The 12093-nt window shown below is 55.6% G+C and overlaps 1 protein-coding gene across 5 annotated transcripts; it reads left to right on the top strand.

Moving 5' to 3' along the window:
- Nucleotides 1-3401: 3401 nt before the first annotated feature.
- On the top strand, nt 3402-10090 carry LOC102015055 (lipopolysaccharide-induced tumor necrosis factor-alpha factor homolog). Of its 5 annotated transcripts, none has more exons than XM_013517832.1 (6): nt 3402-3834; nt 4062-4108; nt 5459-5596; nt 6776-6920; nt 8386-8592; nt 9714-10090. In XM_013517832.1, exons 1-6 carry the CDS (start codon nt 3764-3766, stop codon nt 9892-9894), a joined length of 789 nt encoding a protein of 262 aa, XP_013373286.1. In that variant the 5' UTR covers nt 3402-3763; the 3' UTR covers nt 9895-10090. The 5 variants fall into 5 exon arrangements, with proteins under 5 accessions (XP_013373286.1, XP_005391265.1, XP_005391267.1 ...); XM_005391208.2 differs by having other exon boundaries at nt 3404-3834; nt 8386-8541; XM_013517834.1 differs by lacking the exons at nt 3402-3834; nt 4062-4108 and adding exons at nt 3845-3945; nt 4109-4303.
- Nucleotides 10091-12093: the final 2003 nt, after the last annotated feature.

The raw sequence follows: 12093 nt of genomic DNA, 5'->3' as shown, positions 1-12093 counted from the left end.
TGCCTCGTGCGGCTCACTGCTTCCAGCCTGGCCTGTGTGCGCAGCGGGGTGGGAGTATCCTGGGGTGTCCCTGGGGCCCGGGCTGGTGGGTCGCTGCACCTAGACCGACCTGCTCAGAGCAGGAAGCGAGGCCGGGTCACGGCGGCTTGATGCTGCCCCCTGGTGGCGAGGATTGGGAGGGTCGGACGCCTCCCAGTCCGCTCCCTGGGTCATTCGGCCTGAAGACTTCTCAGTCGATCTTCTCAAGCAGGTCCTTTTATGGACGTTGGATTTTATTTCTCCCGGGTGAAAACGTGAGCGTGGAATGGCCGGCTCACAGGCGGACGCATTAACTTGAAAGAAACAGTCCGTTTTCCAAAGTGAGGTTCAATTTATTTTATTTATTTATTTATTTTGTCTTTTTGAGACCGTCTTGCTATGCAGTTCAGGCTGGCCTTGAGCTCACTTTGTAGCCCAGGCTGGTCTCGAACTCCCAGCGATCCTCTTGCCTCAGCCTCCCGAGTGCTGGGATTACAGGCATGCACCATCACGCCTGACTCAACACTTACACCAGCGCTGTGTGATTGTCTAGTTGGCCCACACTTCTGCTAACACTTGATGTCATCTGTCACTTTAAATTTAACTATCCACTGGTACCTGCATTTTTTTTGGTACCAAGAATCGAACTCAGGACCTTGCACTTGCCAAGCAGGTACTGTGCCCCTGAGCTAAATCCCCAGCCCTAGGAACCTGTATTTTAATTATCACTCTTTTATATATTTATTTAGAGGCAGGGTCACACTATGTAGTCCAGGCAAGCCTTCAACTTGCTACTTCGCAGAGGCTGGCCTCGAACTCATGTCTTTCCAGCCTCACACTCCCAGGTGCTGGGATTACAGATGTGCATTGACCATTCCCAGCTGGTATCCGTATTTTTTAATCTGCATTTCCTCAGTGGCTGAGGACACAAAGCTTCTCTTCATGCGCTATTAACCATTCTTAATCTTTTACAAAGTGTTCAGGGCTTTTGCTCGTATATATATTTTTAATTTTTAAATTTTTTTAAATTTTTAAATTTTTTTTTTTTTTTTTTCTGGTACCAGGAATCAAACTCACGACCTCGAGTTTGCCAGGCAGGTTCTGTGCCACTGAGCTAAATCCCCAGCCCCTTGTTTTTTTTGGTTTTTTGGGGGGTTCTTTTGGTAATTTTTTTAAATTACTAAATTGAAGAGTTCTCTATATTGGGGGAGGGAAGTTGAGACATGATTTCATTATCTGGTCGTGCTGACCTTGAACTCACTATGTAGTCCAGGTTGACCTCAAACTCGGTGACCCTCCTGCCTCAGCCTCCCAAGTGCTAGGATTATAGGCATGTGCCACCATGGCCATATTTTGGATAGTTGCTCTTTGCCAGTTATTGCTGTGAGTATATTCTTCCAGCCAGTGGCTTGCCTACTTATTTCACCCATTGTGTCTTTGAAGTTTGCTTTCAGGTTTGAGGATGTCTGATTTTCAAGTATTTCTTTTATATCTTCACTCTGGGTCCTATGCAAGAAGTCTTGATGGACAGTCACATTTGTTTATTTTTGTGTTTTCCAGTGTTGCTCTGTTTTCTTTAATGTATTTCCATTTTAATTAGTAAAAATAATGACATCCAGGTCAAAGCTAAAAGGTGAAAAAAAAAGTGAGGTCTCAAGAGGCTGAGGCAGGAAGATTGTAAACTCAAGGATAGCCTGGGCTATATAGTGAGCTCAAGGCCAACCTGTACTACACTAATTTCAATAAATTCTGATTACTCACTGCCTTTGGACCAGCCAGCCTGCACTACAAAGCAAGCAAGATCCTATGTCAAAAAAATCCCACAAAATAAAACCCTGAGGTTTATTTTTTACTTTTTTGTGGTACGGGGGACTGAACCCAAGGCCTTCACACTGACCTCTGGGCCTTTTTTTAAGTTTATTACTTTAAGACAAGGTCTTGCTAAGTGTCTAAGTTGCCCTGGCTGCATCGGAACTTATAGCCCTCCTGCTTCAGCCGCCCGGAGTGCTAAGATGGCAGGTGTGCACCAGCATGCCTAGCATGAAGCATAGTGAGAGCTTGCTTCCACTCCCAGCTGTTCCTCATCCCGCACAACGTGACCACGTTACTTATCCTTTGTTCTGTTTTAAAAATGATATATCTCACCCTTTTCCTTAAACAAAAAGTAAAGCGCTGGGCGTGGTGGCGCACGCCTTTTATCCCAGCACTCGGGAGGCTGAGGCAGGAGGACCGTTGCAAATTCGAGACCAGCCTGGGCTACAGAGTGAGCGCAGGGCCAGCCTGAACTGCAGAGCGAGACCCTGCCTCAAAAAGACAAAAATAAATAAATAAATAAATAAATAAAACAAAAAGTAGAGTAAGGAAAGAGGGACACACACACGCATATATAACTTAGGTGTATTTGTTTATATATGTTACATATGTATATGTGTGTGTGTATCTTATTTTTTTTAAACAATATATCCTGGAGGGACCGCTCGGTGGTCATTTCTGGAAATGTCCTCCTGACCTGGTCCGTTCCCCGTTTACTTTTGGAAGCACCGAGTAGCAGCACTGATAGGTACTGCTTATCGTTTCCACTGTACTGGACGGCACACGCCCCTCCCCTTCCGGTTTTGGCTCGTTCTTCTTTGGGAGGGATTTCTAGATGCGGCGTTGCCAGGTCGAGGGCCCCACAGCTGTGACCCTCGGACACCACCACGCCCACCCCGTCTCGGGGCAGGAAAGCGCTGTCTCCCAAGCCCTGCCTCGGCTTTGGCTGCGCCTCCCACGGCAGGGCCACCCTCCCACGTTCTGTCCACCCGGGAGGCAGAAGCGCGTGGTACCTGGGTAGCATCAGGACGAGCCTGCAGCCTAGCTGTCCTCACCGGCTGTGGCCCTCTGTGATGCCCTCTGCCTGTCCTTGGCACCGGGGCCGCCACCAGCTCAGCAGTTTCTCCTGTGGCCCGCTCTGGCTGTTCTCACTTTAGACCAAGGTTCACTGGCCATACTTGGCTTTTGTCCCATTTCACAGATGAGGAGGGAGCAGTGGGGTCTAAAGAGTGAGCTAGGATGTTGCCCCAGTTCCCAGGGTTCAGGCAGTGGGGAGGCAAGCCGGCTCAAGATCACACGTGCACACTTGGACGTGCGTGTGACAAGTGTGCCCGGACCCATATACACCCCTCTCCCCGCTGCCCACCTCGCTCTCTCTTGCTCTCTGTCCCCCACCTTTCTCTTTCTCTTTCCTTTTTTGTAGTACCAGGGATTGAGCCCTTCACACTGAGCTTTTATTATTTTTTTTTTGGAGATGATCTCGATGAGTTGCTAAATTGCCCAGGCTGGGCTCAAATTTGCAGTCCTCCTGCCTCAGCCTCCCAGAGTGCTAGGATGACAGGTGTGCAGTACCACACTCAGCTCATGCATATTTCTGAATAAGAGGACAGGGACATTGTCACGGCTGGCCCTTTGTACGTACTGGTAACCCCTGAAGCAGGGCCACCTCTCATAGGAGTCTTCAGTTCTGACGCAGCCTCCTTTAAGCTCAGCCTAGGGCAGCTGTATGTGCCCCATCAGGAAGTGGGGACATGGCTCACAGTGGCTGTTACCCTGTCAGCCAATGAGAGATGGCTGAGGACTTTCACTTGGCCCTGCTGACTTCCAGCCAGCACGTACACATGTAAACATGCACACGCACAGGTGAACACACACGCACACCCACGCACACACGGGGACACCTTGGGATAAGAACTGCTGCTCAGAACTCAGAATGCAGCAGTGCCTGGACACCGTTGCTGGGACAAAGGTCTTCCATGGTGCCAAAATGGAACCTCTCCAAGAGTAAGGGTGCTCCACTCAGGAGTGGGGAGGGGTGGCCTCAGGCGGAAGTGGATGCTAGGGACATCCCCCACGGGGAGGCGGGAGGAACTGTGGTCACGTTGCCGAGCCAGGGTGGGTGCTAATCTGGGTGCTCACCGCCTTCCCCCAAGTCCTGCCCCCACCTTCCCAGGCCCCCAGTAGGGACAGAGGGCAGGTGGGGCCTCCCACGGCGCTCTTCTCTCTTACAGTGACAGTGGGGACGTGTCAAGCAAGATTAATGTCTCCTCCGCATCAGGTACAACCCCCGCCAGCGCCTGAGGCTGATGGGTGTGGCGCTGCCAGCCGTGCTGAGGCGGCCCTTGGAGGCACAGCCCCTGAGTCTTGCTGAGGCGGGCTGAGAGGACGCTGTCTGAGGGGTCCCAAGGGAGCCGAGGGAACCGATGCATGCTGGGCCTTGCTGCTGTGCTTCTCTGACCCAGGTTCCTGCCCTGTGAGTGGGCAGAGCTGCTGGGCCCTGGACGCTGACTGCTTCCCCTCCCACAGAGTCCAGACTGGGCCAAGGGCGAGAGGGCATCCTGCTCTTTGGGCCCTGTTCTGGGAGGAGACCCTGGGTGGGGAGACTCCAGCGGCCCTCTCCCTGGGAGGGGCTGGAGGAGCTGGCTGTGGAGACCGGACCTACACAGGTCTCCTTGGAAACATGGGGACCCCCATTGCCCAGCCTTGAGGAAGACCCCGGGGCTCCCATCCTCCCCCTCTTGGACACACTGGGCCTGCAGGGGCCTGGGCTTCCTCTTCCAAACAGCCCTAAGCTGCATCTGGGGACTTCCCTGCCCAGGGCCTGGAGACTGGGAGGTGAGGCACAGCACCAGAGGCACACATGGGCTGCACACCCACTGTTCACGGCCCTTGTGGCATGAGGCGGAGCCAAGGTTGGAGGGAATGAAGGGCGGGTCTGAACCCCCGAACACCCACCTCCAGGAGTAGATGGGAGCAGGCCCCAGGAACTGTCCTGATTAGCAGCAAGGGCATGTTAGCAGCATGGGCTCTGGAGTCAGGCATGCTTATTCCACCCTTGGCTGGTACTTATTTACTGGGTGACCTCAGCCCAGTTACTTAACCTCTCTCACCTTTGTCTCCATACCTGCAAAACTAAAAAAAAACCCACCTACCTTCACCGGTGTTTTGCAAGAGCAACTGAAGTGAAATCTGCTCCTGCTTCCTTCACCTGGTCGAGGAAGAGCTCTCATCGTAGGACACAGGGCATCGTAGGACACCGGAGACAGAAGCACTCTGGTTCAAATCCTGGCCCCTCCACCTACTAGCTGAACAGCCATGGTCAGCTTGGCCCTCCCTACAGGCCTGGCTTTCTGCTCTGTAAAACGGCCCTAGAGCTGGGCGTGGTGACGCACACCTGTAATCCTGGCACTCTGGGAGGCTGAGGCAGAAGGATCACGAGTTGAAACCCATTGTGCGCAATTTAGTGACTTGGGAAGACCCTATCTCAAACTAAAGAATCAGAAAAGGACTGGAGTGTAGCTCAGGGCAAAGGCCTTGGGTTCAGCCCTCAGTACCTCAAAATAAACCAACAGTGGGGGCCGCCCCTGAGGCCCTGGGTCTGAAGATCCCTCCTTCCTCTCACCTCCAGGGCCGAATCTTCCGCCTCCAGGGCCGAATCTTCCACCTCCAGGGCCGAGTCTTCCGCCTCCAGGGCCGAATCTTCTGACTCCATACTACCCTCCTCCCGCAAGAGGCCCCTTCTTCCCCACCACGCCCCCTGACGCAGGTGAGTGCGCAGCCCGGCCACCTCCTCCTCTCCTCGCTGCATCTGCCTGGGCGCAGGCTTCTGGCGGCTCCCTCCCAGCCGCAGGAGGGAACCTGGAGGTTCCAGGGCCAGATCAGGTGGCCCCATGGCCATGGGCCTCTAGTGAGGGTAGCCATGCTGGGAGTGTGTGTTATAGTGAGCCTCCTTCACCATGAGCCAGGGAGCCGAGATGGGGCTCCCACGGTCTGTCCCCTCCGAGGACACAGACACACCCTCACTGACCTAAGAACTTCCCACAAGCCCCACTCCCAAGGGCCCGCCTGCCTCCCAGCAGCACCGCCCCAGGGGACAAGCCTCCACCACGTGGGGTTGGACTCTGGGCCAGCTCGCAGCTGCCTGAGAGTTCTCCTGTGGGCAGCCTCAGACTGGCACAGTAGAGATGCCCCTGTGGTGGGAAAGTGCCCCTGGGCCCACAGGACACGCCCCCCATCCAGCCACGCACACTTCTCCCTTGGTTTTCTGCCACAAAGGGTATGCATCACACTCTCGCCCCTCAGGACCCCCGCTCTTCAAATCCCAGCAGCCCTTGCTTGACCCACAGAGGGAGCACAAGTCCAGGAGCATGAGCGCCTGACGCAGGCAGGCACAGCGGCCGCACACCAGCACCACCACTGGTGTCTTCTCCCGCTGTTGGCAGCGCTGGGGGTGGACCCCAGGGCCTCACATGTGCTCTGCCACCCCCCCCCAAACACCTTCACGACAAATGCAGCACCCTGAGGATGCAGTGGTGGCCTCGGTGTCAGTCACTGAGCAACCTTGGTGGCCCTGCTGCACATGTGCCCAAGTGTGGCATGACAGGGACAGTTCACACTTTCGCCTTCCGCGTACTGGTGTGGCCAGGGCACCAGGCAGGGCACTGCCACCACAAGGACTGGAAACCGCTTCTGGAGCTTAAGGAGCCCGAGAGCACGGGGCTGACCAGATGGGCAGGACACGGCGAGCACTGCCCGAGTGGAAGGGGTCACACTAAACCCAGAGACGCTCAGTTCCTGGGTCCCTGTCCTTGCTGTGGCCGGGGGTCTTGACCACAGGAGGCCTGAGGCTGACGAAGGCGAGGTGGGTGGCCGCCGAGACCCTGCAGCAGAAGAGAAGCCAGTGGAGGGGGGCGGGGCGAGGTCTGACCTGCCTCCCCGCCCCCAGCCATGTACCACACCATGCTGAGGGCATCGACCTCCATGCCGATCCAGGCCATGTGCCCCTACTGCGGGAACTACATCGTCACGGTGACCTCCCGGGTCCCAGGACTGCTCACCTGGCTGCTGTGTGCCAGTCTCTTCTTCTGTGGGTGAGTGGCCTGGCCCGGGGCGTCCAGCTGGGGGTGGGTAGGGCAGAGGGAACTTGTGCATGAGACAGGTTGGAGGATGGAGGCCTCAGTGTTGACCTGGCCACTTGGCGTTGGTGTCCTCCCGGGACAGATGGGTGCAGACACAGTGCCTGCCAAGCAGGTGACTCCAGGCAGGCGCTGTGGCCGGTGCTACCACCGGCAAGACAGAGAGGGTCGGCATGGCTCTCAGCCAGGCCCCGCGCCTGGACCCACCTGGAAGTCAGAGGGGCACAGGGTGGCCAGGGTGCTGCTCACGACCTGACTCTCGAGGCTGCAGGTGCTTCTTGGGCTGCTGCTTCCTGCCCTTCTGCATAAAGACCCTGATGGATGTGAAGCACTCCTGCCCCGTGTGCGGCCACGAGCTCTTCCACCACCGCCGCTTGTAACCCCAAGGAATAAAGGTTACCAAGGCCGCTTCAGAGTGTCCTGCGGGCGTCCCCACCAGCCCCGGCCACGCACGGGGCTTCCTCTGCTCTCCTGTTGCTGGGACGGTGGGGTTGCTGCCCACAGGGACCCAGGACACCGCAGGTGCTCAGGCAGCGGTGACTGGGGCGCCTGGCTGTCTTGAGGTCCATCTTGCTCTCTAGAGCTGCAGCTGGGGACCACGCCCCCGCCTTCCTGCTCCTGGGAAAGCGCACTTCCAGGAAATCTGTGCCTGCCGTCACCGCCCCGCCCCTTGTGGTCACGCTGGACCCACAGCAGGCTCACACCGCTTCCCCATCCGGTCTCTCCCCAGTGTCCAGCGGCGCCTGTTCACCCCTAGAGAGCGTTCGCCCTCTTTGTCCCCTGCCTGAGTGGCTAAGTTTCCTCATCGCAAGCCTCCCTCTCCCACCCCTTTGCGGGGCTGTAATGCCCTCCAGCCACCTCTCGGGGGCGTCCTCTGCCTGCCCGGCCCCCCACTCTTCTGCCAGGGCTCCTGCCCTCACCTCCCCACCCCACCACCTTCCCCCTGGGATGCCTTCAGGGGGTCTCCATGGACTTCCTCTGCCCTCCACGATGGGTGTGGATGGCATTGCCACCCCTCATCTCCCAGATACCCAAGGCAGCCTTTTGGTCCTGTCCTTTCGGCACAGTGGTTTCTACCCTGCCCCTTGTCCAGCCTTTTCTCCTCCAAGGAGTGAGCTCCCTACCTAGGTCTGGCCTGCTCCTTCTGTCCCCACCAGCAGCCAGTGCCCCTGAGGGGATTAACAGGGGCAACAGTTGGTCACTCCGGCTTGCATTGTGCCAGACACCCACCTGGAACCCATTACCCTCAGGTTAAACTGAACTCGGGCTCACCTGAGGCCAGCTGTGAGCCTGCTCCTGCCTCCCTCCCAGAGCCAGGACCAAGTGCTGCACATTCAGCACTTGCCACATCCATCCTGGGCCATCCCGTCCTCCCCGCCCTGACAACCTGTCCCCTGCCCTCTGCTGTCACCTTCCCCAGGCACATCCCGAGCTCCCGGCACCCCCAGGACCTGGAAGGGGCAGAGGTTTATGAAAACGGAGAGGGACAAATCTTCCCAGGGCCCTGCAAGGCTCCCCACCGGCCCAGGTCTCGTCCTTCGGCCCTTCGCTCCTGCAGCCCTGCAACACCACAGAGGTGGCTGAAGGCAGAAGGCCTCAAGCTGGCCTTTGAATGGGGAAAAGGAGGGTCTGTCTGGGGACCAGGACAGAAGGGGGTTGGGGAGGGAAATGCCGCGTGTCTGGCAGATATCTCCCGCTCCATACTAGGGCTGGAAACCTGGGCCTTGCAGGGAGAGGGAGATGTAAGAAGAATTAAGATGTATCACATACACACACCCATTCCCTGCAATGAACACAATCATGTACTGCAAACATGTACCAATAAAAAGAAAGCTAGGCATCCCACTGAGCAAGTGCGTTACCACTGAGCTATATCCCCAGCGCCCCACTCCTTTTCTGTAGTACTGGGGATTGAACCCAGAGCCCTCACATTAAGCTATATCCCCATCCCATTTTCAGAATTTTGAGATAGGGTCTCACTAAGTTACTAGATTTCCCAGGCTGGACTCGAACTTGTGATTGTCTTGCCTCAGCCTCCCAAGTGGCTGGGATTCTACTCTACCAGGTGTGTGCTACCACCAAACCTGGCTGAAATAGATTTTTAAATTTTGTAATATAAAAAAATATTGTTCTTGGGGCTCGGGGTGTGGCTCAGTAGTAGAGCTCTTGCTTCGCACGCACAAGGCCCTGGGTTTGATCCCCAGCACCACCAAAAAAAGCAAAGAAAATAGTCTTTCCATCTTTAACTAAGATGAATTTCATTAAAAGATAAAAGTAAGCTGAGCATGGTGGCGCACTCCTGTAATCCCAGCACTCGGGAGGCTGAGGCAGGAGGATCACTGTGAGTTCAAGAATGGCCTGGCTACAAAGTGAGCTCAAGGCCGGCCTAAACTGCATAGCGAGACCCTGTCTCAAGAAGACAAAAAAAAAAAAAAAAAAGATAAAAGTAAGTGAGGAATTAGGAGAAAGTAAAATAGGCCAGTGTGGGCTTGTGAATCTCTTGTCATATGCTGGGCTTCACCGTAATGCCCACAACCCGCCCCGGAAAAGCAGTGTCACCCCAGCCTATGACACAGAAGCCCAGGCCTGACAGATTTGTGAAAATAGAGTAACTAGACTGTCAGCCAGAAACTTGGTTGTATCTACCCTGCACTCCTGCCTCGGCAAGAAAAGGTGCGGATGGTCAGAGTACACAAGAGCGGGTCAAAATATACAGTAAATGTTTACATTTTTATGAATTTACTATAGGAAAAGATCCACTGCCGTTAATTCCCCTCAAAATACTCCCCTCGAGGTGACTGCTGCCGCCGAGCGCCATCCAGCGGAAAGGCAGGCTCCTAAGGACATCATGTGGTGTCCTCCTCTACTTTATCCATGCATCTGGCAGCGTATGACTTCTGGCTCTCTCCCAAGGGCTGAGGGGCCATGAAAAGGAAACATTTTGAATCTATTCAGGACATGGAGGCAGCCACAATGGCACAACTAAAGACACTCACAAAAGAGGACTTCCAGAGCCGCGTCAGAAAGCGGCAAGAACAATGGGATAAGTGTTGGAAGCAAGGGGGAGTGTTTTTGGGGCGACTGATGGCAATGTGCCTTTTACTGTAATAAATTTTTAACAATTTCAAACACTGACAGTGTCTTATCAGACTACACACAGCCAGAGGGATGGGAGCATCGCCAGCAGAGGCTGCCGTGAGCACTACAGTTAGGTAGGGCCAGGCAGGTCCTCATGTCACAACAGCCAGGGGTTGGACAAGTTCTGCGACAGGTCCCACCCCGACGGCCACACCTCTGCTGTCTCCACTATGGCCCTGAACAACTGGGAGAACCGGCTGCAGAATGGACACCTGTGCAGGACCAGCGCCTCCACTGCTGCACCCAGACAGAGGCTGTCTTAGCAGAATCAGTAAGGATTAGGTGAAGCTTTGGACAAATTAGGCACCTGCGACCCTGGTGAGAAGCTGAAGCCAAGGAAGCTTTGCGATCAGCTGGGTCACAGGGAGCCAAATCAGCACAGGAAGATAGGCCCTGTGACAAGACAGGCAGTTACAGGGCCAGGTGAGGCCGTGGGATCTCAAACAGGACGAGGACCGGCCTCCACGATCCAGGGGGAAAGCCTTGTCTGGAACCTGGGGGCGCTCAGCGGTGCTCAGCCGGTAGCAGCAAGAGCCATGGCCACCTGATGTGGACTGAATACGTCAGCAGATCCGTTCAGCCCCATCCTTGCAGCTGCCCTGCCTAGATCAGGATTCCCAGACAGGTCCACAGTCACATGTGACTTGGTTTAGGGCAAGGCTGACTGCTGGCCGCAGCTCCTCTTAGAGAAAGAGCGCTCGGAGCCCTGCTCCCTGGGGGCAGACAGCCACCAGGTCCTGTCTGAGAGAGCCCTCGCAGCCTGAGCGGATCCCTACCAGGCCGTTACCCTGACATGACTGCAAGGTTCTGCCCAGTCCTGGTCGATATCTTTCCCTGACCCAAAGGCAGTCCCAGTACCTTGGAATGGAAACTGCTCAGTGCTAGAATAATGTCACTTGCTGTCTCTTAAATGGGAGAATTCACATGGAAAATCCAGACTTCCTGCTGCTTTCTGCCTGCAGGGGCTGCAGCACAGGCACTCACGGCATCCACCCGCCTCCCATCCCAGCCTCGTTGGAGCCAGCACCTCCCACGGCTCAGCCTAATGCACCATGCCCACCTGTTTTTATGTATATTCTTTTTTGTTTTGTTTTGTTTTTTTGTTTTTTCTCCGGTACCGGGAACCGAGCTCGCGACCTTGCGCTTGCCAGGCAGGCGCTTTGCCGCTGAGCTAAATCCCCAGCCCCTGCCCACCTGTTTTTACAGAGGGCAGTCGTGGCCTCCAATGCCCAGGAGCTGCTGCAGAGACAGGTTAGGTATGGGGCGTGGCCACCTTCCCCGCTCTTCCCAAGCCGGGACCTGGACCTCCACTCGAAGACGACCCTCTTCCCTGGCAGATGCGCTTGGCCTACTGACTCACTAAAACTTGGGGGCAGCTCCATCCTGCCACCAAGTAGCCTCAGCTCTACATCCAGCAACACAGAGCCCCTGAAGGCCAAGCTTCTGTCTCCGAGCTGACCAGATGCCAGTTGCTTGGCAGATTTCTTCAGCTTAGCATGATGAATGTTACAAATGGTGCTGAGGACGGGTTCTTGGCTACTGTTCCCTGCCACTCACCTCTGGCCTAGCCAGAGCCAAGAGATAGAACAAGATGCTGCCCCTTATCACAGGAGCAGGACAGGAGGGCGGAGCTGGCTGGGGTGGGGCTCTAGCTATCAGCAGCTGAGAGCCAGTGGTCACACACCCACCCCTAGCTTGACAGTGGGTAAGAGGTCCACCTGTGGCTCTCACCTCCAGGCAGGCTCAGAGAGCAAGGGGGAACCGAGGGCCACCAAACCAGAGGGAGCCTTGAGCGACTTCGTATGCCCCAGCTCCTCAACCACCACCCATCCTGCGCATGGCAGGAGAGCCGACATTGCTCCTGGGACATCTAGTAGATGTGGTTTTCTCTATCTCTTGCCCCACCCTAAGAATAATTCTGCAGGAATGAGCTTGAAGGGCTGAAAAGGTCCCACTCCTTTCCGGTGGGATGGACAGGCAGGCATCAGCC

Source organism: Chinchilla lanigera, unplaced genomic scaffold (assembly GCF_000276665.1).
Source record: "Chinchilla lanigera isolate Chin_1 unplaced genomic scaffold, ChiLan1.0 scaffold00041, whole genome shotgun sequence".
NCBI lineage: Eukaryota > Metazoa > Chordata > Mammalia > Rodentia > Chinchillidae > Chinchilla > Chinchilla lanigera.
Note: the sequence above shows the minus strand (reverse complement) of the source record. Positions and strands in the feature narration are given on the sequence as shown.